General features: G+C 46.0%; 1 protein-coding gene across 1 annotated transcript in view; it reads right to left on the reverse strand.

Moving 5' to 3' along the window:
* Positions 1 to 12,677, reverse strand: part of USP22 (ubiquitin specific peptidase 22) — a gene marked incomplete at its 5' end in the record, with an annotated part of 107,719 nt that extends 95,042 nt beyond the window's left edge. Inside the window, one exon of the mRNA XM_084270873.1 lies at positions 12,552 to 12,677. Coding sequence (XP_084126999.1) covers positions 12,552 to 12,677 — 126 coding nt within the window. The remainder of the gene's footprint in view (positions 1 to 12,551) is intronic.
* Between the last annotated feature and the right edge of the window lie 13,792 nt (positions 12,678 to 26,469).

The raw sequence follows: 26,469 nt of genomic DNA on the forward strand, positions 1-26,469 counted from the left end.
CAGCATTCTGTCTTTGAGAGCACATATAGGTACCATTTAGGTTGGCAAGTGACAGCCACCACTTTCTGTAGTCCGTTCTCCTTCCAGTTCACTCTTCCACAGATAGCCATTAGGACAAGGAGGCTACAATACACATCCTCCCTCACTTATTCCCACTGGTAGCCATACAGTTCTGGAGGTTGGCAGGAAAGGTTCTTTGTCTCGAGAGTAAATTGTCCTTCTGAAAAGAATGGCCTTTTTATATACTATCATGTCGAGTTTATTAGGTTATTTAAATCATACACTTGAAATACCTAACCAAAATAAGCTTAACACGCCTCAGTTGGGTTGTGTATTTTTTTCAGCTACAGTTCAGCATGTTGAGTTATATCAACTATCTGTGCAGCAAATGCCACCAGAGTAAAATCCAGGCTTGACAGCTATTTTGGGCTGCTGGATTAGAAGTGTTAGCTGCATTAATGGGGCAATGAGAACAAAGTCTTCTGTGTCAAGAGAGTGAAGTTGGTGTAGCTCTCAGCTCTTCTAGAAAATGTCTGATGCTTGAGCAGTCATTGGGTAATAATGATTCTTCCGTGAGTTTCCCCCACTTACTGGAAATTTTCGAACACATGGTTTTTGCACAGTACATCTTCTGCAGATGAGGCTACTCCACTGCTGCTGGGAGATGACTCTAAGCTTGTTCTTGAACACAAAGAAGGTCACAGGGTTGAGGTGGACATTCAGGCTTTCCTGGATGTAATGCAACAGTGTCAACAAGAGATTTCACTAACATTCTAAAAAATAAATTTCAGTAAAAATTATAAGGTTATCTCACCGAATGAAGGGATTAAAACTGCTGATATCTCTAATTTTGAGCATGTTTAAAGTTGTCATTCTTGGGCAGCAAAATGGATGCTCTGGGGTTTTGTTTCATTTTAACAAAAAAGTAAACCCATCAGGATCAACAAGCTTTTTCTTGTCTGGGTATCTCAGACATTTTTCAGTAGTCAGGAAAAAACAAGGACAAGATATCAGGAAGCACCATACTTGTTCAATATTAAGATTTTTTTTTTCTATTTATCTGTACAAGCTATGGAATTTAACATTTTACAGGTACAGCACAGATGCTTAAACCTAGGGAAAAGATGCTAACACATAAGCTAAATCCTGCATTATGCATCTCCACAAAAAAGAGACCCATAGACTCCCTAGTCCAGCCCTTTCCATGGCTGCACCAGTACAAAAGTAACCCAGTACACCAGCACAACCACCTGCCCAAGGATGCCCTGATGGGGTTGCAGAGCCAGCACCTCTCCTCGACCCTAGGAAGCGTGTCAGGGTTTTACTGGAGTGCTGCTATTCTCCTGCTGTCTCCATCTGGCACCTCGGTCCCGTGGAGCTACAGCCAGCTGGCACCGCTCACAACAGCCCTGGGGCTGCTCTAGACTACACAAGGGAACAGGCCAGAGGAAAACCAGTACCATGAAGAGCTAAGTTACAATCCCATTATCCCATCATCCTCAGCTATATGCAGCATGAGCATGATCTGGGCACATGCCCTGTGACCAGATGCTTTAAACCAACAAAAAAAAAAAAAGTATGTTAAAACATCTCAACAGAGTTTGATTATAGAAGACAGAAACGTTAACTTAGGGACATGCCTGTTTATAGAGGGAAGCAATTGGCTTATAACTTGATTACTTAGAAAAACCCTATTCATTTCATTAAATTAAATGTAATATGAAAAGTGGATTTTCTGTAATAGCTGATCACAGATTACAGGCATTCTACACTCCTTGGTTCATTTATTTTTCACAAAAAAAAAGCCTGAAGTAGAAGCAAGTTATTTGCATACAGGAATAAGCTGTAAGACCTGCAAACGTCAGGCGAGTTTCCCCTATCAGGCTGAGCAGGCAGCAGCACGTCTGTGAAAGCATGCTGTACTTCCAGGAGCAGGTAGGATCACACCAGCCTAGCAGGAACAGAGGTTACTTCACAAAACCTTTCAAATGGAGCTAGGGTTAGCCACACTTTACAGCAGCAGCCATTAGTATGTGGAGAACGTTCAAAAGCAGTCGGTCTGTCAGTGGCAAAGTCCAGAGGAAAGCAGTAGTTGTTACTCACTGCCATGTGCAGCCTCCAAGCATCAGCACTCAGGTCCTCTCCCATCATTCCTCCCCTCAAGCTACCAATGCTACAGCTGTTTGTTCAACCCTACACAGGCACGTAACATGGAGCCAGTTCAGGTGACATATTAGTAAAAGGAGGAAAAAAAAACCCCAACCAACTCATTTTTCTCGTTCAAAGCACAATCACAGCAAATGATACAATGACCAGAGATAATAATTCCTTAGATGGTTAAGGAAAGACACACATATACGCACAGCTCAAGAGTGGGATTTCACAGTCCCTACTCCCTGGTCTTCTGTGATAGTGCACAGAAAAGTCCAAATTTCCTTGCTCTCCTCTGGTAAAATTGCCCTGTCCTGTATCTGAAAAGCATTTTTCTCATCCAAACCATTTGCCAAAACAGTTTCAACCTACAGGTACTTGAATTATGCTTACATAATTCAATTGCTTGCTTTATAAAGAAGTGCTATAATAAAGTAATTCTTCAGTTTACCACTAAACAGAAGATGCTTTTCTACAATCAGGCTTCTGCAGCACGCAGCATTAGACAGATAGAAACCCCCCACCTCCTACTGCCTGCAATTTTCCAGTAAGGGCCCAAAAATTTGCATTCCACTTATGAGATGTCCCTGTGACCTCAGGCATACCCGGATCTCTCCCCTCAACTTTCCTTTCCCTAAACTACTTAACCACATGGATGAACAGAAGATTTACTTGGCATCGTAAAGCAATTTCTCTATGGTCAATGCATATTTTTCATGTTCACACTTGGCACTATTTCACAGACACACAGTGATATATTCCATATAACCATGAACCTTGGTACCACTTCATTCCGCTTTGTGATTTAGGTCCCTTCAATTAGCAAACAAATGGTTCAGAGCAACTCTTCTGCACCTGCAAGTCTGAATCCATTCTGGTAACTGAATCAATGCAGAGAAATTACAGAGAGATGCAGAAAAGAAATGCAATTTATTAGGGCAACTCTGGAACTTTGACATCAAGAAAAGCTGTATGAAGCAGAATTATTGTGTGACAAAGACACACATTGCTACGGATAGTAATAAAAAATCATGCTAGACAAACTCTAAGATCAATTCCCTTAGGGAGCAGCTCCATGATGCCAGAAGGGCCTGCTCCTCTTCATGCACATAACCGCAATAACTCCCGAAATTGTTTTCACTGCTTTCCTCAGTCTGTTCTCCACATCACTGTCAAGATCATCCCACAACCAAAAAACACAAAACACAGTCACAAGCCACCACAGAATTGTTAATCATTCAGATAAACATATCCAACCAGCTTTGTGGGGGATGCTTGCCAGACAGCATGACATATATCAGCAATATACAGAAAATAAGATTGACCAGAGTGAAACTCTGATCTACTCGCCGCCAAACAGTCCAAGAACTGGGAGTAATATGAAGATAATGAAGCACAGCGAAGAAAAACATAAAGCCTGAAGACAAATTTTGCATTTGTCATTGGAGGGCACAGGGTCACAAAACCTCACCTGACATAAATGAGGTACTGAAATCGGTCAGCTATCTCAGCTGTCTTCACTTGCAAAACCGGCATACATCTGCTGTGCAATAAATCTTACCTTTATTTACCAAGCATATTCTAAAGAAGGTCCCTTAAAATCTGACTGGCACACACCAACATTTTGAATGCACCGGACAGAAGCACAAATTGTAATTAGTCACATTTTGTGAAACAACATTAGGTGGTTCAAAGACACAAGAAGGGGAAGATTCGTCTTTTTTTCTTTTTACAACAGGGAGGAAGGCAAAACTAAAGGTTGTAAGCTACTGTTTTCTCTCCTTGAGCCAACACACACTGAAGTAATAGAATTCAAGTCTGTACTTTATGCAAAACAAAAGCCCTTTAAAAACAGAAGCAAAACATACATATAAAAGCCTTGGCAGCCAATTCAGTAAGATGAATCCAAAGCCAAATCCCATTTAAAAGAGGCTACTTGGATGCATGAACTTCTGAGTGACAAGCGAGGCAATCGCCACAAATGGAACTCGGTGCCACATCGGTGTTTAATACTCCATCATCCCCACCACTCAGCTACATTCAAGTACTGCAGGGGCTTTTATGAGTTAGGCAAAAATAAAGTTACTACTAATTCTGCAGCTTTTACTCTTTGGATTTATACATGCTACTTCTTAAACTGTGAATTAACATATCTATGTGTGTGTATGCATGAAAGCTTGGTTTAATATCCTAGGGCAAGAGTTGCAACAGGGAACCCCAGATTAAGATGCTAATGAAAAAGAAGAAATGCTTTAATAATCTCTTAACTGAAATGCAGATTATCCATCTCTACAGTTTAATTCTACATAAACACAACTCCTTGAATTTATGAATGGCTGTATTTTTACATCTTACATGTACGTGCAGAAGAGCTCGGCTGTGTGTGCAAACCAAGGGTCACATGGCAAAACCAGCATGGTCTAAGAACAAGACCATGTAGACACAGTTAAACCTAAGTTCTCTTTCCAGATTTACTGCTAAGGCAGGATACCATCTAGTGAGCTGCTTCTCATTGCTACTTTTAATATGGGGATATTTAATGTATTTGACATGTTGATTTCAGAATTTGTTATGGACATCAGAACTTGCACTTGCCCCAATATTTATGCTGAAAAGACTTTTTAGTAACTTGTTACCATGTCCACTTTTTTCTTGAGTTTTACCTTGTCTAATACCCTTTTCTTTTTTTATTCAGTGACAAATGTAGTACCCTGTAGACCTTCACTGAAGGATTTCTCGGGGATATGCTGACATCACCAGTGACACTATGGAAAAGGTAGGCAAGAAGAGTCATGTTAATTTCAAGCTCCATTACACACAGGAAGAAAAGAATGAGAACTGAGGAAAAAAAGTTATTTTTATCAACTTGGAAAAGCAGCATAGAAGGGGGGAAAAAGTAAAAATTTAAAGTTACTGTTACATATAACCGAGGCTTTTTTAAAAAAGCTTGAGCAGCTTTCTACTTAAGTAGAGAACCAAAAAAAAGTTGAGTATTTGCTGTATTTCACATACAAAAGGATGTGACAAGATAGACTCCTTGCTGCTAATCAGTTACTGACTGATAGAGTGAATCTCAGGTTACTTTGAGTCAACTGGTGTCTGGTAACAGTTCGCTTTGCTGATCATCAATAGGTACTAAAATAGATTTAATTATTCTTTTTCTTAAATGAGATCAAGACAGTGGAAGCCATCCTAGCACTGAAGCAAACCACAGATCATTCTGGAGTTGTTATGCAAGTTGCACTAATGTGGTACCACCACTTGGAAAAAACACGTTTTGAACCAAACAGAACGCATGTTAATTTTGCAGTGAGCAACTCTTTACAGCATTGATTGTATTACTAGCTAATGCAGTAATGTTCTTCTCTTGAATTAAGCAGAGTGTACATAAAGGACTGCCAAATCAATATGTAAAAGAATACAACGACCAAGACAGATCTTTCCTCCAGTCAGAACAGATCCATCAGCTTCTAGAGCTGCTTCTGCTAAGAGAAGGTTCCCAATTCAGGCCTCTTGGATAACACATGGCTCTCCCTACGCTCCAGCACTGCTTGCTGACAACACAGTCCAGGATAACATAATAAACTGGAATGCCATTATAGCATTTCGCTCACTTAGCTCTCCACTGCCCATAGGTTAACAAGAAACTGAAAAAAGTTGCTCTAGGCAGCTCTTCCTGTCCAAGTTTTGGAAGGCTTAAACAATAAGGGCACTTTGCACTGGTTAAAAAAGGTTATTTTTTACAAATATAGTTCTGGCAAATCCATCAAAATACATACAGGTCACCTTCAGCTTGCCTTTCCTGTGATGCCAAGCAAGAACACATCCATACCTCCTCACTTTCAGCATTGCCACACGCTACAGACACACTGTAACACTTGGGAAAGACATGGAAATACAACTATTAAACCAAATTAAACCCAAACCCAATGTTTTAAAGTAACCATCAGCCATATGAAGTGGAAAGGCACAGCAGATAAAGCCCTACCACGGAAAGGCATCAAGAAACCATAGTTCCAAGTCAACTGCACACAAACAGGAAAATCTATGGATGCTAGATTTAATGTGAGAAACACAAGCTTTTAAACCAAGTTAATCTTTCTGTGGTTTAAAACAAATCAGCCACCACTGGGAATCAAACCAATAGCTGCAACAGCCTTTGGTACAAAGCAGGAACCCCAGAGTATGTCCCAAAGAAAACAGAGGGGTTTTTTACTCAGAGTCAAGTAGGAATAAGTCAGGAGAAGGGGAGTCAGCGATTCACAAGCCTGCAACTTCCACTCTCAGTCAGTAGCATTTACCCATTGATTTGTTACCCTAGTTACTAAGACAGAAAATCCTCAAATGAAAGGAGAGTAGAAGGTCTAAAATCTATTTGCAGCTCTAGTTTCATGTTAACGCCACAGATTAAGGCCCAAAATAAAAATTAGGATATCAGCTAACCTTTGTTTGGGGTTTAAAGCTTTGATGGCTTAAAATAAGGCTCAAAAGATAGTCCAACAAGTCAAACAAAGCCATTACACTCTGCTCACCTTCATACTACCAGCTGTCATTCTAGTTTAAAAGCTTTCAACATGTTCAGCATCAAGCAAGTAAGACTGACTGCAGAAAAAAATGAAAGAGATGCTACAACTACTCCCAACAAACACCCTGGCTATTAGCAAACCCTGACTGCTGATAAGACTATGGAAAAAGAACCCTTTGTATCCAGCATATACCTTTTCTTCCTTTGTCAGCTTGTGCAGACCCATCTTCTTTCTCTGCAACAGGGAAAGAGCATGAGGAAAAACTGCTTTTATTCTGCTTGTTTGTCTCTCCATCCATAATTAAAAAAACCAAGAAGGAAACAGTTCCAACACAGCTATCATTCATGAGTCAGCTTCAGTGACAGAGATCTGTGTAACCTTTAAATCAGACTGAGTGTTGCCTTGAGAGAGATACAAGCGATCGTTCGGGTAAGTCCTGATGCTTCAGATCCCATAACTCAAGAACTGCTGTTCACCACCACAGACTTCATGACACAAAACTGATTCCTAACTTTGGCCCAGAAACCAAGCATTTATGTTAAAAAACAGGGCAGACAATACAAAGTCAGGATTAGCACCACTAGGAAGAGGAAGGCCTTCTGTTATGTTCTTTGACACCAAAGACTTAAGCTCAGTGGAGCATTTTCAATCTGCCTTATCCCACATATGTAAGGCTGCACTGCATATGGATCTAAAGTCTCATGTTTAGAGATATCTCACACCAAAGATTGTTCCTTCACACCAAGAGGAAAGAGAACATTACCTTCAGCAGGTCTAAGGGCCTTCCTACTCCTTAGAGGTTAAGAACTAGGGAAGATTGTTCAGTTACGGAACTGGAGACCTCCTGAATAATGAAGCTTGCAGTTGATTCTGACACTTCTTAGGGGCTTTCTGGGAGAAGGTAGTCCCCACAACACAGGGCAAAGAACATTCTTCTTGAGTCAATCAGACAGTTCACAGGCAGCCAAAGCAGAGTATGCAGCTGAAAAAGAGACAGGCTTCTTGAATCCTGGACTCCTCTTTCAAATTCTCCACAGGATTTGTAATCCAGAAGTTTGGTGCATATGCTAAAAACGTTAAAGAAAAACAAGCTAAGACTTCCTCATTAATTTAAGCAATCAAAACACCGAGCCTGAGAAGGCGGCACAGCCTGGTAAAGCTCCTTGCCCATCTGTTATGGTACAAAGCAAATTACCTAAGCAACACTTCCCTGTTCCTGGACAGGTAGATGGGGCAAGGCTGCAAGGGAGAAAGCAAGCATGCCTCAAGAGGCATTCCATGAGAAGTTCCACCATTTGCTTACCCTGTGACTACAAGGTCATTTCAGCAAGAACTTAATGCATCGATTTAGACTGCAAATGACAATACTTGCTGCTCAAAACACAACAGGGCCTTTATTTCCTAAGATATTATTAAGATTTTGAAAAGCTTCCCTCCCCCCAACTACTTTGAAAGTTAGGAAATAAATCAAAGCCATTTCAGTTTTTAGTATCTATGAATCAATTCTCTATCAAATACTAAAAAACAAAGGACTTGAGTCAGAAGTACATGGGGAGAAAGGTACCTGAAGAAAGGTCATCACCTATAAGAGAAAATGTTTCTTGATATCTGAAAGCACCAATCAGTCTGAAGGGTCCATGCAAAGAGAGAAAAATAGAGAAAAAACCCCAACAGACACTCTCAAACAGGAAGAAATACACCAGAACGCACCCACTGTCAGTGAGCCTGTACAACGCCTGACAGGCAATTATTCTTTGATCTACTGGCAGAAGCACAGAACAAACATTCTGAAATTCCAGATAGGACCTTGTGCATATCATAACGGTGGTCATGATGTGCAGTTCACTTTTATCATCCAGAGCCTTTTCAGAGCAGCAATAATAAGAGCAATTCAGGAGTCAGCCAGTCTTCCTGTAAGGTGTGTATAGTCCAGTAAGACAGAATTTAATTGCAAATTCATCTGCCCTTCAAGCACTGAAACCATTACTTACCAGCTCCTAGGCACAAAGATGCATCTATGTGTCTAATTGCTCACTGACGGGGACCAAACTCTACATTCAGCACTGCAAAACATCTTTTTCTCAGCTGTAAGACTAAGGGGAGAGCGTTTAAGTGTGGCCCTGCAGAAAGATGGAAGCAGCTCACACGAAGGGCTGGCAATAAGTCTTTTTAAGCTTCCTCTGTCTGTTCTGTAATTCCTGAATGGGAGGTGGTGGTGTCAAATTTAAGGACCTCTTATGCAGTGCTACTTAATTAAGTGTGAGGTAATTTCCACATCAAAATATTCAAGGTAAAGTCCACGACCTACAGAAACGTGAGCTTTACCATCAGCTTATTAAACAGATTCTAACTATTGCAAATTACAAATCAAGAGTTACAGGTCAGTCCTGAAGCCAAGACGACCAACCCTAATTTTGTGCCCCTTTACATATAGCTTAAATCCCAACATTTATCTCCAACTTTTAATCACAATTATTACAATTTCAAGAGCCCTTCTTCAGACTTCTTCCTCTGCCCCTTTTCCTGTTTCACCATTCAAAGAGTGTGACAGGTTTTGTCTTCGCTTGGGCTTTACCATCAGCAACGCTGTGACACTGTGGTAAAGCCCTTGGCTGGAACAGCACGTACTACAACTGCTGCACTTTACTACTTTGGCTGAGATGCAGCGAGGTGAGGCAAGCCACTGCCTCGCTCTTCATGTAGACACAACGATACAGCATGATGACAGCTCAAATCCGGGTGCAGGCAATGCTTCAGAACCAAATGTACTCCCCTAAAGCCTCCACCTGAATTCCAGCATCTCCACAGACACACGCATACACAATCACCTCTCCCTTCTGATGGAGAATTCAAATATCCCTTCAGGAGATAGCTTTCCAACCATAAACTGTGCTTTACAGCTAGCCTATGCAAAACTCTGGGTGTAAAGCATACTGAACCAAGAGATGATGCTCATAAAAGCTTATTTGCAGAAAAGGTATGTATTAAAAACAAAATCACACACAGCAAGCGACGTTAAAATGGTCTTCCCAAGCATAATGCAGCAGCGGTGCGAGCGAAGCAGGAGGAACGGACACTTTCTGCCCCCTGCAGTTCCCACTGCTGCCTGGATTTTGAAGGCAGCCTTCAGAGGGATCTGTGTTACCATTCTAGAAACCCAACAATTTACATCTGGCTATCACCAGGCAGCCAAGGCTTTTTTACAGCTAGGTTCATTTGACTAACAGTTAAACTGACCAACGCTTCCCGTGAACAGTCAGCTACACATGCCAAATGTTTTCTGTAACAAATGAATGATGTGATTGTCCTTGATTTTGCAATGGAAGAGAGTATCACCTTTCAACAAACCTTTAATTTGACCTCATCATTTTGACTAGCATTAAGAACAGGAATCCTCACCAATACATACTCTTAAGCAGTCTCAGCTATGCCCCTAATACACACACACACGCATATTTCATTCATAAATAAATTGTATAAATAAAATACTAGAGGACAAAGGATTGTTTTCCATGTATTAGAAGCCTCTGAACAGAAAGCATCATTTGTAAAATTCAACATGTAAAACTGAGGCATACATACAGAGAATTGTGGTCAAGAAAAAAAATCCATGGAAGGCGTCATGCCCCTATGCAGGAGAGGTAAGTACTGGAACTGTCACTTATGTACTTTCTCCAGTCTTTATGACTATAGACTGGGAATTGAATCCCAAGTTCAGCTAGCCACAACATTTCCCTATGTGTGATCATTTCAGGTTGGCTGAATTCAGAAGTCCAATTATTTTCAGACTGGCAACCTGCTTAAAAAAAAAAAGGAGAGAAAAAAGATAAGCATGCATTGGGAAAACTGACGTTTTCCATGGGATGACAGATAATTTTGAAACAATCCTGTTCTGCTTTACGAACCTGGCTGTGCAGAGAGTGAGAACAGACTGATTACAATGGAGTATTATTTATTTCCTGATGCTTTTCAAGCAATGAAGAACACATCATTACCATCAGATTTCAGAAGAAAAAACCTAAAATGTTACAGCAGGTTACAAAGGATGCTCCATACTGGGGGGAGGGGGAGAAAACACCATCAAACCTGAAGTGTTAATTTCTCTAATGAAATCTCATTTTCCTTCTTCCATATGACACTTGATTTATATTCAGGAGAGACAGCTTCCTACCTCACTTGTCATTTTTTTTTTCCATATGTATCTTTTTTTCCCTCCATTTAAACTGGAAGTATCACGCATTAAATACCACTTTACATTTTGGCGCACTGAAAGCTGAGTAAAACCAGATTCTGACTAATATACTTCATAATATTGGGTTGTATAGGATTGTAAATACTGAAACCAAGTTTGACTATGTTTGGTGGGGTTCTCAAGTAACTAAAAACACTTAAAGTAAGCTTATTCTGAGACTCCCCTTTTTTTACCCCATGTAAACTGGAAAACTGGATTGTCCTGTGAACATAAACCAAACCCAGGAAAATGGTTAGCCACCTCACCCCTGAAGTGCATCTTTCAGGCTCTAGGTCTATTATGAATAACAAGCTGAGCAGCTTAATGCAAAGCCACTGGGATCAGGAAGGTTTCTTCCACACAATCTGTGCTATCCCCCCCCAAAAAAAACCCTAGTTTTTGCTCTGTGGGGCTGATGCGCTCCCCTCAAACCACGGATGTGACAAGGGGCAGAAATCTGCCAAGTCACTTTGAAGTAGAAACTAGTTGATTCTAGGGAAACCAGTAATTAGTTGCCGAGTGGAGAGAGGCCCTCCAGAAACACGCCTGTGGACAGGGATGTGATTTGGAGCCCATACGTGGGAAAAAAGTGCTCTTTCCCATCGCGTTTCGCCTGGTTAACAGGGATTTCTCTCCCTGCCGCTTGCCTGCGCAGTGCATGCCCCGAGCACCAGCACACTCCGAGAGCGAACTCCCCTCTCCCCTTCCGTGTACTCCAGGCTGAGTCAGTTCCTTTTCTAGCCCCCCCCCCACCCCCAACTCCGCCCCACCACAGCAGGAACCCCCTTCCCCAAGTGGATTATCAGACCGAGCAGCTCGCCTTCTTTTAAAGGGAAAGAAAAACCCACCACAAAACAAAACCCACACCAGCCCGCCGTGCCCCCGCCTCCGGGGACCCGCAGACACGCTCCCAGCCATTGTGCCTCCCCGCCTTCCCCACGCACACCGCCGCCTTGCTCCGGGAGGCCCCCGCCGCAGCCCCCCAGGCTCGGGCGCGCCCCCGCGGGGCTCTCCGCCGCGCCCCGGCGGCACAAAGCTCCGCCACAGGCCGGACGTGCCCGTTGCCCCGGGCCTCCCCTCCCCCCGCCCGGCCTCCGCCGCTGTATTCCGGGAAACCCTCGCTGCCTCCCGCACCTCCGAGAGGAGGAGGAGGAGGCGGCGGCGCTGCGGAACGGCCCCGCTGCGGAAAGCCGTCTCCGCCGCCGGGGCAGGTGCCAGGGAGGGAGGCCCCGCCGGCGGGCGCCGGTACCGGCTGCCTCCTCCATCCCGGTGCCCGGCCCCGCTGTGCTCCCCCCTCACACACACACAAACACACCCCGGAGACCAGGGACACCGACCGCTTCCTCCTCCCTCTCCCCCCCCCCACGACCGCGTGCCGGAGCCCGGGCCCCTTCCCGGCAGGCAGGGCGGGGACGGGGCTGCGGGAGGCTCGGGCCCACCTGCCCCCGAAAGGAGGGGGGAGGGGGGTGTGGGGGGGAGAGGGCGGGGGACCCGTCCCCTCCCCGCGCCCGCGGGCAGGCCGAGGCGGCGGAGTGCGTGAGCGGCGGAGGGAGGGCGGTCGGAGGAGGGAGGGGAAGGGACGGGAGCGCGTGTGGGGAAGAGACGGGAGGGGAAGGGGGGTGGATGTGAGCCGCCCCCGGTACCTTGCGCTTCCTGGTCTCGGCCGAGCCGCTCCACACGAAGCACTGGTAAATCGCCCGCAGGTTCTGCTTCCAGTTCTCCACCTTGAAGCCGGTCACATGGCAGCACCCGGCCGCCGGCGGACTCATGTCAGACCCCCCCACATCAATCCGCCCGCAGACGGGCCGGGCCGGCGGGCAGCGAGCCGGCCCCTTCCCCCCCTCCGCAGCAACCGCACGGACGCGGACGCGGGCACGGGCCGGGGCGGCCGCGCGCCCGCCCGCGCGCCCCCCCCGCCCCCCCGCCGCGCGCCCGCCCTCAGGGGCTCCGGCCCCTCACGCCGCCGCCTGCCGCGCGGCCTCCGCCGCCCCCGCGGGCTGCTGTGGGGGCGCGGGGAGCGGCTGGCACATAGAGCCGGGGCTCCGCGCCGCCACGGCCCCCCGGCTCCGAACAAAGCGCGGCGGCGGCGGGCGGGCAGCGCGCACTCCCTCTCGCCCGCCCTCTCCCTCACACACAAAGATGGGGCTCTCTGAGGCGAGGAGGAGGAGGAGGCGGCGGCTGTAGCGGCCGCTGCCGCCCCCGGAGTGGCCGCCGCTCCCTTCTACCTCATAGAGGCCGCTGTGGAACGGCGGGCGGAGGGGAAAGGGAGGGGGGGCGCTGGCGGCGGCGACCCTGGCCGCGGTGTGAGCGAGCGTGTGTGGGGAAGGGGGCGAGTCTCCGCCCGCCGCCGCTCCTGCTCCCCCAGCCGGCCGCCCGCTCGGCTCTTGTCTCTTTAAACCGCCCCCCGCCTCCTTCGCCGTCTCCTTCCTCCTCCTCCTCGCCCGCACCCCCCTCCGCCCGCCGTGTGCAATGGTCCGAGCCGCTAACTCAACCTAGCCCGCCAGGCCCGGAGTGGGACAGACCAACGGGGAAGGGGCGGTAGGTGCGCCCCTCTGCCCGGCCACCCTCGAGGGAGGGAGCTGGAGGAGGAAGGAGCGCGACGATTGGTCCTTCCGCCTGTCACTCCGCCGTTGAAGTGCCCTTCCCTAGCATCTCATTGGTTTCTTCCCTCCCCCCCCGCCGCCACCGCCGCCTTCCCACCTAGCATTTCCCCCTGCCGGAAAGGGGCGGGAAACGCTCGGCCGATTGACAGAACATCCGACCAACAGAGAGAAGGGGCGGGACCTGCGTGGCGAGTGTTCCAGCGCGATTGGTTCAAATGCTCGTCAGTCATGTTCCGAGACGAGAGCGGATTGGCGGTGGCCGGCCCGGGGGACGGTCCCTCCCAGCAGCAGCCTGCGCCGTGGGGCAGCGCTGCTGTCATATCCGCTGGTCCCGGCTGTTTCGCTGCTCCCTCAGTGATTTCCTGAGGGGAGAGGGGCGGCGGTGGCTGGGCCGCTCCCCGGGGCAGGGCTCCCGCTCCGCGGGCGCTCCTGTCTGCTTGGCAGAGGCCCTGCCTGGCAGCCTGGGCCCTCGCGCCGGGCTGCTGCTCTGAGGGCTGTTAACGGCCTCTGCGCCGCTCAGGGCTCCCGCCCGGGGGTTGGCTCCGGTAACGCCGCAGCCGGCTCCGGTTAGGTCAGCCGGTGTTGCGGGACGCAGTCGGCACGAAGCTCGGGCCCTTCCCCTTCCTGATCGCTCTCAGGGTCAGAAAGCCCAGCGCGGCTTGGCGGGGGCAGGCCTGGGCCTTAGCAGGCCTCACCGAGCATCCAGACCCTCGGGGTCTGGGGAGGAGGGGTGTGCAGTGCTCCGGTTCGCCCCGAGGACCATATATGGTGCCTCTGCTGCCATCTTTCCCTCCCGGTGCTTCCACGGGGAAGAAGCAGAAGTGGGCTATGGCCAGACCGGGTGGTATTCCAGCTTTTTCCTGTAAATGACTATACAAGGAAAGGAGAAGACGGTGGGAAAGTTTGGAATCCGTTCGTCGTTCTTTGCTCCTGCGACACGCGCGCTATAGGGCTGCATAACGGTGGGGTGAGGCAGGGGGAGAACGATGGGAGTTTTGCTCTGATTTCTGAAAAGAGAGGCCAGGCTCTTAGACAAGCCCTGGCAGGGCTGTGTGGTAAGGAAGGTAGTGGCTTAGAACCACTGTATTATTTTATCAATCCTTTTTTTCAATACGTACTATTTACAGGCTTTCTGAGGTGCTGTAACCCCGAAGTCTTCACCTGGCAGGTTTCTATGAGACCCTGTCCAGTTCCTCAGGTTGCTGTTGCAACTTGCAGAAATCAAAGTTGTGACTGTCACCCAAGGACAGAATCAATTCCCATTTTCTTAGAGAGGTGCTGCCATTTTAGAAAGCAAGCTGGGCATCTGACAGTGTTAAGATCCCAGTTCATGTACAGCCATGAGGTTTGGTGGCAGAGCAACTAGGGAATAGAGAGCTAGCAAAAGACCTGAGTTTATACCCTCAGACTGTGAAACAGCAGCAACAGGGCACGCCATCCTGCCAGCATAGCTGTGTGCCATCTGAGTGACCTCCTGTGACAGTAACACAGATTATTCATTCTGCCTGGCTCCTACTACTTGTTAACATCTCTCTGAAATCCCTCTTCTGTGCAGTTTGGGGATTATGGCTCCAGCAATAAAGCTAGAATTGCCCCACAGAAGAAGAAAAAGATGCCAAGGGACAGGAAAGAGCCAGGTTGTCCTGCTGTGTACTGGAGAGCTGGTAGAGGTTGCCAGTTGCATTGCCAGCACTGCTAGTTGTGCTGAATGTTTCAGAAGATTACATGTGAAATCTGGAGTGAGGTTATACCCTCTCTTTGACCCGACATTGTCATTAAACCTATTAAGTCACACTAGTGAACACATAACCTACACCTCTTCTTGAAAAGGTAACAAGAACCGGTGCTGCACATACAACAGGACTTCTAAGCCCTCGTCTCTTCTGTGTGAGAAGATCCCTGCGCATGTGTCGCACCTTCCTAGTGCTAATGACTAGTGGTGAATGACCCCTGTGTTGAGCATTTCCCACATCAAGGAACAGCTGGACATCTTGCTAAGGCTGTCATTCCCCACAGTCTGATCGGCTCTTCTCATAAACACAAGAAACAGTATGAACCAATTAAGTGATACTGTCTTCCCATGCTTGGGACAAGCTCCCTGATGATACCTACGTAGCTTCCCCTGTCCTTCCTTTGAATCCTTTGCTTGCAGTGTGCACCAAGAACTCGCAGACTACTTCTATATCAATACCACTGCCTACCTGATGATTAGTAGGTTGTTTCCTGAACTCTGCTGCTCTTAAAATTTCAATCTTGGCTTGTCCTAGCTCATAAGCTGTTTGGAGCAGTGACTTGTTGGGGTTTTGTTGGGTTTGAGGTCTGCCAGAGCCCAAGTTTTGCAGACTCAACTCGGACCAATGTGATCAATGCTGAGCTCGTTTATTGAAACACACACACAGCATATTTCTGTATGTTTCTATATCAGCACATGAGTTACATGACATTGCTACTGGTTAGATGCTCCCTTCACCCGCCTTACATGCCTCTCACTATTGCTAATAATTGGTTGAGGCTACAGTCACATTGCTCCTTTTTAAGGCAGTTGTTAACATTCTTGCAGTTTGTTATCTCGTGGAATTTCTGACAAGCTCCTGTTCTCAGATATCTGCTCTCCTGTTACTGCATACTGACATGTCTCTGTTAGCTTCCCCAGGCCTGATTATATGGGGGTCAGGAATAAATCTGGATGGGCCAGAAAACCCACTCCTCTCAAAATGCATTGCTACAGGGGTCAGTGTTTTTTTTGCCTTTTTCCAGTGAGAATTGCTGGGGTTTATGAGGTATTATTGTAAATACTAAAAACTGAACTAAAGTGAAATGTTTATAGATCTGAGAAGTCTCTCCCAGTGTGAATAAACAGCCTCATGGGTTTGCTGATGATCCTTTTCTATTTCCATTAAGCTAATTTTAATACTCCTTATTGACTTAAGTTGTAACAGAATTGTACTCTAAATGCTGTGCACTTGTCCTGCCTTCACAAAGACAATACCAAAGAAACTTACTTGCCTTGATCAGCCATATTCTTTAATATCACTCTGATTTTAACACCAGATCTACAGCAGACTCATTCAGAAGAGTGTCTCACCTAAGAAATGCCATAAACTGATCTTAACATCTACCAGTTCTTTAGCAATGAAAAAACAGCAGGAAAATGTAGATGTTTTCCATTTACCAATAAAACAACTCTTTTATCTTCTCCAAGTAAATGTATATGTCATGATGGTGTTCTGACGTCATCCACTAAAATTAGGAAATAATAAAATGAGTTCTCTTAGATCTTTCTCACCCAGATACAAAAGGGTCATCAAAGGAAGCTACCTATTAGTTTTAATTCAGAATCCAGTCTTCAAGCACACCCTGGTCTCTCTGACAATCTGCCTTTTCTCTCTAGCCTTAAAATTAGCTAGCCATCCACACCTAGTTTCCATCACAGAATCAAACCAGGACCTTAGCTGTGATTATTTGGAAACAAGGTACTTGTAAAAACACCTTCACTGGTAGAATTTAACAAGAAGTGAAACTACCTCTCCATGTCACTACGTATCGCTGCCATCCTGGAACGTCATCCCAGGAAAAGCCCTGTAAATTCCTTTCTTCCTACACACGCTGCCGGAGCTCTGGTTTGTATCTTGCTAGAAAATGCAAAACAATTTTGTGAAGAAAAGCTGTGAAACCTGTGTGAGGCTGCGTGCTGAGATGCTGAGGAGAGGCAAATCAAGTCATAAACCAGCCAGCATGGCCATCAGCTGCATTGGGGGAAGTAAAACTTTATGGTCACGCGTTCACTAATCCTGCCTGCTTTGCCAAACAAGAGCAAGGTACTGTGTCTGTGTTGCTGCCATTGTCCCACTTCCTTACCCCACACCACCACCACCGGCATCCAGTCTCTTTCTCGGTTCTCTGAGGAAAGATTCACCACATCCTTCCTTTCCCTGAAGCTCCTGAGTACAGGCTTCCAGACACAATCTGGAAACACACTGCTAGACACTGCTGTTAAAATAGTACATCTAAACTTGGCTTTCTTCTGGAGCTCAAGGCATCTCTGCTTCAGAATATGGCCCATTCTGTTCATTATTAGCCAAACTGAGTTAATTCCAAGGGCCCAGGTGCCCTGACATCTGTAGCAGGGCAGAAGTATGAACATAGTGACCTTCAGGAGACCTAACCATTGTTTGCAAAAGCAGTAGGCAGAGAGACAGGGGACACCCTCCCCACCCCTTCCCTGTGAAAGCCACCTAAACGTCCCTCAGAAGTTACAGCTCACCAGCATTTAGCTCGGGGTGGATAGAAGGGAATGGGATGGGTGATTGGTGTCCTAACAGCATCTAGTATTTGTTCCATGTGATCTGAGTATTTCCAGTTAAATAAACTCCCTGACATTACTACACTCTAAATCCAAGTAGAAAGCTATTCTTATTCTGCAACAAACCTGCTGTTACTAATCTCGGGCTTTTCTCCATGGCTACTCCATCAAAACAGGAGATAAAGATAAAAGAGAGAATTTCTGCCAATGAAATTTAAGTCCATCTCTCTTGAAAAAGCAGGATACCAGAAAGACAATGAATCTGCTGAATGCCCTGCAGATTCCAAGTTTTCACAGAGATTTCTGGGCCACTCCTCACAGAGTCCCCTTGTTTACTCAGTGTAGGGCGTGGTGGCATTTGTCTTACAGGGAAATAACAAGAATTGGGAGTTTATAAACACAATTGTTTTCTTTTAAGAAACACCTGCATTTGTTAGTGTTTCCCTCTCAAAGATACATGTCCTTTGGAAAAACTGTAATTCTTCTTTCTGGCCGTTTCAAGAACAATTACAACATTTAACTCTTCCTGCTCCCCAAGGTTTCATGGCCCCCCCACTCCAGGACCCACTGAGGATGTGAGAAGCATTTTTGAGACACAATGAACCCACTTGCAGATGACTCAGCCCTGGCCACACCAGCTGTCAGTGGGAGCCCAGGCCACAGCCACCTCCCAAAGGCAGAAATGGAGACGTTTAAAGACCCACCCTGAGGGGACATTTCCAAGGTATAGGACATTACCTTTCAAACTTAGATCCTCCTAGGTTTTCCTCCCACTTCATTCTCCATAAAGAGGGGTCTGTTTGAACCAGAAATCCAGTCTTCTTGTCAATAAATCATTTTGGAACCAGAGTACAAATCCCCTCTAAAACAGTGTAGAAAAGAACAGCCCTTGAAATTTTTTTGAGGCCAGCTCCTGACTGAGCATGAGGCAAGCTCTAGATGAGGCTGGTGCCATTAACCCATTTCTTTCTATCTTGTGAAGATGCTGGGATCTTTCTTGTGAAGTATAGAAACTTCAGACTCTGCAGACACTTCTTGATTGTTCCAGCCCACACGGTAAAGGTGACGCAGCAGCACAGAGCAGCAGTCAAAACAAAACAGGAGTGGAAAATACACACACACATTTACAAGGTTGCTGTAGTTTAATTTACTCATGGGCATAGCTTGGGAATGTTTCTAGAATAAAACCTTTCGGTGTTGACCTGGTGCTGGCCGGGCCAGAGTCAATCTCCCCAAGCAGCCAGCCCAGGTGAGCTGAGCCTGGGCTGTTTTCCACCCTGCCTGACATCTCACCCCCATAAAAGGGGCTGTTTGGGGAAGGGCAGGGGCTTGGTGCCTCCAGGACAGCCTGAGTGGGGCTGGAGCATTGGGTCAGTCAGTCAGTCCTTCCACCGGGCAGCACTCTGTAATTGTCAGGTGGGGAAGGTACTCTGTGTTCTCAGCAGGTGTGAGTGTAATTGGCTGTTACTGTTCTACGTTCACAGTGACTCTGTCAGTAAACTGCCCTTACCCCAACCCATGGAGCCTCCGTGTCTTTCTGCTCTGGGAGTGAGTGAGAGGCGTGTGGTGCTCAGCAGTGGTTGGGGCTGAACCACCCCAGGTGTAGCAGATAGCTTGGGAAAGGATTTGCCTCTGGGGACAGGAAAGAGTTTCAATCCCTCCTGCATCTCTTGGAGGAATTTTTAATTTTAAAACATTGATGATTATGCTAATTAGGGCTTACCTCTAAATGACAATGGAATATAAATGTTGATAGTAGCTAAAACATACTGCAAATATGCAGCAAATGCTTCCTCTGGAGAGTCATCTATGTTACATGATAGCTCAGCTGGGGAGAAGTGAAGTTCTTCATATGGAAAAGCAAAGTAACTGTATCCATGATGCATGTCATCCCAAGGCAGCACTTCTAGACTTTGCTGGAGAGACATGAATCAGTTGTTACTTTATCACTTCATCATGCATTGAAATGTCCAAATTAGTTCTCTGCTAAATGTGAGCCTTTCCCTTACATCAGATCTATGAGCAACATCAAGGATTTAGCTAGGATTCCTCACATAAACTTGGATTACAAGTGGAGCTGTGTCAAGTTTGAATCTATAAGAGGCTGAAGACCCTGGCTCCAAAAGTGGATTTGAAGAGGGCTGTTCAGGAGCTTGCATCACGGACTGGTTTGAAACTCAAGGACTGAATAGAATGCAAAGTTCTTCATTCTGCAGATATGAAGCCCAGTTCATCTTCTAGTCAGAGACACGGAGAGGTTGGCCTGTGTGCCTGTGGGCTAAATTGCTAGATCCAGTCATGGCATCTTGTTCTCATCACAAAGAGTCTATGTGCTCCTGCAAGCATGAGGACTCTCCGTGCTGATAACCAATACATAATACTAATGTAGTAATACTAATGTAATAATAATGAAGATTCCTCAGTACTTCTCCTGCATTTTTTCAGGTACTCTAAAAAGAGACAAATTCTCCCACAATCTAACAGGAAAGAACTTCCAGAACAACTCTGCTTACCAAAACCCACATAGAAAAATTTTTGAAACTCCAAACAGAACACTTGTAACCTTTTTAAATTAGTCTGGTTTAAAATATTTAGTGGTTTTGTTTGGGGTTTTTTTGATAGCTCAAGCCTTTTTGCATCTAAGCATCACAAACTTCCATCCAAGTAGTACTACCACTACTTAATCCAAAGTCTTTAAAGCACATCAGGCTGCGTGTCTGGCTGCAGGGCTTAAACCTCTGGAGATATCATAGGTAGCATCCATTGCATGATTCTGCCAGAAGCTGATTGCCTCTAGTTCCCAATGAAGCTCATGTGAGAGACTTCAGACACCTCACAGTCTGCAGGGAGAACACTATGTACCTGCTTATTTATCTCAGGCACAAAGTACCAAACTAGCTAAGAAAGCAAATTGGTTGTATAGTCCCAGCTAGATCAACTTCTCTAAAGCAAAGGGTTTGTTTCCAGCCCAATCTGTTGGTAGCTGCACCTGGAAGGTGCCAGATTAGAGGTTGCCATGTAGCTCAACCCTATCCAGGGGACAGAGTGGCTTCTTGAAGCCACAGTGTTCAATGACAAAAGGTTAGAACAGCTGCACAGGTCCTGCCAGAAGAATGCTTGTTAGTCCAAGGAGTACAAAGATAGGTGGACTTCAACAGATCAAACTGACTTAGAACTGTGTAATCAACTCCTGAAATTGTGCCTTGGAATCATGCCTGTCCCCCCTCCAAGCTAATTTAAACCTACTGAAAATAAGCTTCCTTGTTTTTTGGGATCCTTTGCAGATATCTCCAAAATAGCACACAGAATTCGGAGGATTGGTGGCCCACAGGTTGAAAAGGCTCCTAGAAAAACAGAATGTCTGCGCTTCTTTTTCTGCAGACTGTTAGATTTCCCATCAGCACTGTCACAGGATGAAATCTTGGCCCCAGTTGAACTCAACGGGAATTTTGCCACTGACTCAAATGGAGCTAAAATGTCACTCCTGCTATTTGTCAAGTCAATTACATCCAGACAATACTTTAACATCTGGCTTCAACTGAACACACAGAAAAGTTCGCTCCCTCGGTCTCTGAAGACAACCCAGGACGTTGGGTATCTCCATAAAAATGAAAACTTTGTTCTTGGCACACTGCTTGTAATAAAGAGCAGGTCCATCCAGTGACACTACCAGAACCAAATCCCCATCCTTCACTGTACAGTTAGTGGCAGCAGCATCAACAGATTCTCAGTCATTTTCTGTGGAGAATGTCAAAAGCACCCATCAACTGGTGAAAGCCATTCTGTTGTAAAAACTGTTTGGAACAACAGATCTGTCCTCATCTGTGGTTTCCCACATATAAATTGGGTGGAAACCCCCCCTCATCTGTGGTTTCCAATTTATCTTCTGTTTCCCAAGCCATCCGAAGGTCCCTTGTTTACACAGGTAGCAGCTGTTCAATCTAAACCCCTCTCTGAGTATGATGATCACAGGTAAGGCTGAAAGATAACTGACTCTAGAAGGACAACTGATGTGATCTCATGTCCCTCTCTAAAAACACATCTGAAACAAGGTTTTATTGTTTTATTGCAAAATATTCAGGCTAGGTCAGCCACAGGTCAGGTACATCTTTTCATGGCAGAAAAAAAATGAAGCTGTAGAGTTCTTTGCTCACCAGTGACTGAAAAAAAAATCTATTCAAATGGCAAAGAAGCATTGGATGATGTCTGGAGGAAGACAGACATACAAAGAAAGGGTTTTTTATCTTTAATGTAGACTAGGATCTGCACACTTGCTCCCTGCTCCAAGTACTGGTGAGCTGCCCTACTGCACACCTGTGCAAAACCAGCTTCCTTCCATCTTGTGCCATCCCCTGGGAAGCAAAACCAAAATCAGTCTCTAGTATCTGATGAGCCTTAATTCCCAGCACTTAAATAATTAGCTTCTCAAATGTACAAAAACAACTCTCATTTTCTGGATTAATGAAGGAAGCTGGGTTCCACTGAGCAAAGCTATTATGGAGCTGCTAATGCACGGGTTGATTTCATTGCCTGCCACTAAACACAGAGCAATGTGGGCTCCTGGGAGAGCAAGAGTACAAGGAAAGCAATGCTGGAGGGTTAAAGTGGAAGGCAGGGAGGGAAACCCTAGCAATGCTCTGTGGTTTTATGCAGAGGGAGGGCCGGTTTTCTTTGTGTCTGTCAGTTTCACCTGGGTTTGTGAAGATGCCATATAGCCCGAAAAGAAATCGAAAGCTGAGGGAGATCCTCAGGGGTGGATGGAGTGGATGGATAGTCTGCTGCAGTCACAGACCACAGAAAGGCAGATTGTGAAGCAGGGTAGCAAAACATAACCCTCACTGAAGCCTAAACCTCGGGCAGCCACGCAGCAGCTTCTGCCCAGGTTCTGTGGCTAGAGCAGCAGAGAATGGCGAAGAGCTGCAGTGGGATGTCTTTCAGAGCCGGATGGCTACAGTGGTACAGGAGTTCCTCCTGTCCTCCCTCTTCATTTGGCTTACAACTTGGTAGGAAACTGGTTGCAAGGAGACAATCTATTTTTTGCCTCACCTTACAGGTACAGGCATATATATAAACCCTTCAAAACAAACTTCTGTTTTTTCTTTTTTATCTGGGGTGGTTTAATTTTTCCTAACTGGGGGGAGAAGGCCTGAGAAAAGTGTCAGAAGAGACTGCAAAGGCTGCTTTGCTTTGTCCTGGGAGATTTCAACCTGGGCCATATTATGTGAACAACTGTCCCTCACTGCTTTGCTGCCTTGCCCCAGGCTCGACACTTTCACACTGGCAGAACCAGAAGCCCACGCTCTTTGCTGTGGGTGGAATGGGGAACAGAGAGTAAGGAGGAGATCAGATCAGGGCTTCTGAGAAGTAATTGCAGCTATTCAACAGATGGAAACCTCGGGATACAAAAGGCCTAGAGTGCCCATTTCCTTAGGTCCTTCAACAATCAAAAAGTCCTTCAGTATGGGTCATTCTCCCCCACTCATCAATACATCCAAATGAGCGGTCCTGCAGTTCTGGATGTGGATTTGGGGCTAAATACTTTCTTGCACTAAAGTTCTTCTACCTGCCGTGCTGTCAGCATGCCCTCAAGCACCTAACATCTGTCACACACTGCAAAACAAGCCAAAACACTTCTGACCTTTGTAAGAAAAGCCCGGAGCTATAATGGAAGCTGGGGTTAATAAAGAAACCTCCGTGCAGACATACAGCAGTTGTTGAGAGGTCAGTGAGGAAGTTAATGGAACTGTGATGGCTTGTGCAGCAGTTAGTAGCCCACCTTCCAGAGATAGGGACCAAGGACTTGAGGGACCTGCAGATGCCCAAGAACCTCAGCACCTTCCCGAATGAGGAACAGTTCTCTCGAGGTGGCCCTTCAAAATTAAGCATCTTGGTAAAGATGCTTTGCAGAGATGCTGCTTCTTATGTCAGGGCTCGTTGGACCACGGACTTCAGAGGAGTTACACTCCCGTGTAATTTAGCTGAAGCAATCAGGAAATAATTATGTACAGTGGAGAGTTAAAAGGCAGTAATTAAACTGTACAAATAAATAACTGAAGTGACTAAAAATAGTCCACCCAAAGCCTACTTTTGGAGCACTATTTAATGTAAATGAATCACTTAGTGGACAATGCAACAATCATCTGTTCAGCTTCTATTCATTATCAAAAACAATACAATGGGATTGGCAGGGAATAGCCATGTGCCAGGGGGAGCCCTGTAGGAAATACCACAGAATCTGGACTAGCTTTTGTCTCTTCTTCTATTGTGTTCTGACAATGCTTCACTAATGAACGTCCAATGTCATTTTGGTTGTCCTTTTTTCCCCCCCCCCCCCAAAAAAAAACCCACCCCACCAAATCAGTAGTAATCTTGGTCTCTCAGAAGGAACTGAAATGCTTGTTCACATTAGGAAGACTTCCACACATGACATCCCAGTTTTGCCAAGGTCTAAGAGGCTGAGGAAGTGTGGCCTCCAGCACCCTGGGAAATCCCACTGTAGGTCACCAAGCAAAATCCTCTGATTTGGGCAAGAATCCGTTATGTTTTAAAGAAATCATCAGCTTGCTTTGAGGCCTCAGCTGCTTACTGAATTCAATGAGTTGTATACTCAGTAAATGGGTCTTTTCTTACTCAATTTGACGTGACACTAACCTCACTCTAAGAAATAAGCTACTTTTCAACAGGGTGTGTTTGTACTGATCCTGCCCAGCACTACCTTGGGAGGTATCTGCAGGAAACTGCAAGCTACCAGGAATCCCCATTACAGGTCTGGGGATGTAAACATACCCATTGGACACCTATGCTAGAAGAAACAGAGGCTGAGAAGACAATATCAAGCACTCAAGTACTGGCATTATGCTCCAGAATGGATGATCCACTGACATTCACATCTCTTAGAGTTACCAGTCTGGAGTATGTGGAAGTTCAAACTCGGCAGTGAGTAGGTACCCACAGGTGTAACCTTTTCTTACCTGGTTCCTTGGCTCAGTCCTACGCTGCTGCCACAACTTCCAGCTCCTGCAGTGTTGCTGGTTCAACCCTTTGCAGACCCAAGGCGTAAGTCAAGTCACTGAAACAGTCTGAGTTAAGAAAAAAAGGGCACCAGTGACACAGGGAAGAGCAGGTCAGATGAGCAGGCTTTGCTGCTGAGGAAGAGGCACGTGGAATGGCACTCCCATTTGACTTCTCAAGGTTGTCTCTGAGGTTGTTTTATTTTGTATTAAACAAAATCTTAGGCTCTGCAGCAAATTCTGCAGTCAGGGATTATTTTTGTCAAATCCAGTGACGCCAGAGTGTGTAGGTTTCTAGTTAGCACTATCTAAAATTTGAGACAGAAATGCACACTTCATAAAATCTTGCTACTAGCTCAGTCTTCCAAATAAAACAGAGATGGCATCAATCCCCCTAAGGCTTATGCTTGCAGAAGCCCCACCAAATTGACTGCATAGCTTGGCTTGCATTTGGTGAGTTCTACTCACAGCATGCAGTCAGGATGCCCCTAAAGGTGGGACTCAAGGGGAGGGCTACCTGCCTATACTGGGACTATTTATGACATTACTATTTCCAGCTGCTTCCTGTCCTTCAGCTGGAGATCGTTCCTGTTGAAGCAGAGGCTGCAAAATAGGTGGCATTATCTTCTCCACAGCCACCACACTTCAGTGCTTGGAATAGTAATGTGACCTGAAATAGCTGGCCATTCAGATTAATACGCTGGGCTGAGAATGGTGAGGTGCAGTCCAGCCAGACAGCCAGCTTGGGTACCAGACAGAGACCCCACACTGCCAGAGCTCTTCAGGAGACATCACTGGCATCCCAACTACTGCAGGACTTCCACACATGATGTATCAGCTCAAGATAAAGGATTCTTGGTACCTACTAGGCCATGTAAAGTTGTGAAAATGGGTGGTGGTGACACCCCAGAGCAGGAATCCTCATGTTCTTTCACTGCAATTTTTCACCACTGGACAGGGGTTGGGCAGGGAGGGACAGCTGCTCAGATAAACAATAGCTCATTTCGCAAGACCGTTGCCACATTTGCTCTACTTGACACTTTTTTATAGGGATCTCTGTTGAAAGACAAAAAGATCTCAGGTATCCCTTTGGAATTAAAAAAAAACCCTGATTATGTTAACACCCAAAGGCATCATCTTAATATTGGGATACACCCAAGAAACCAGAATCATTAACCCCCTTCATTTAACACACTTCCCCTAATACATCCCCCAAAAATGTGCTCAGTAAAATTCTATTCCTCCCTGCTCTGGCAAAGATGTAGGGTTTTTTTTTTTGTTAGTCCCTGGAGTGGTTGCTTAAAGTCAGGTCTCACTGTAATTACATACCTCACAGCAGTGCAGGGAGACTTAATTAACAGAGTCACTGTAGGTGTGTTGTCAGACGATACAACCTAGAGCTGCTAGAGGAGGCTCTGGGAGCCAGCTGCGGTGGGCATGTCAGCCAAGAAAGTTTGCAGAAGGGTTTTGAGATCCTCCTGCAGAAAGCAGCGTGTGGACACACCCAGCAGCGTTTAGTCAAAGCCCCTCAAGCCCATCATCAGGAGTCTGTGGTTTTAAAAATCTCTCTCTACTCACCAGGAGAAGCGCTGCCACGCCGCAAGATCCTGTATTCTCTCCCTCCTCCTCCTCCCCCTCCCCATCT

This window comes from Gallinula chloropus (genome assembly GCF_964237585.1).
Source record: "Gallinula chloropus genome assembly, chromosome: 15".
NCBI classification, from domain to species: Eukaryota; Metazoa; Chordata; class Aves; order Gruiformes; family Rallidae; genus Gallinula; species Gallinula chloropus.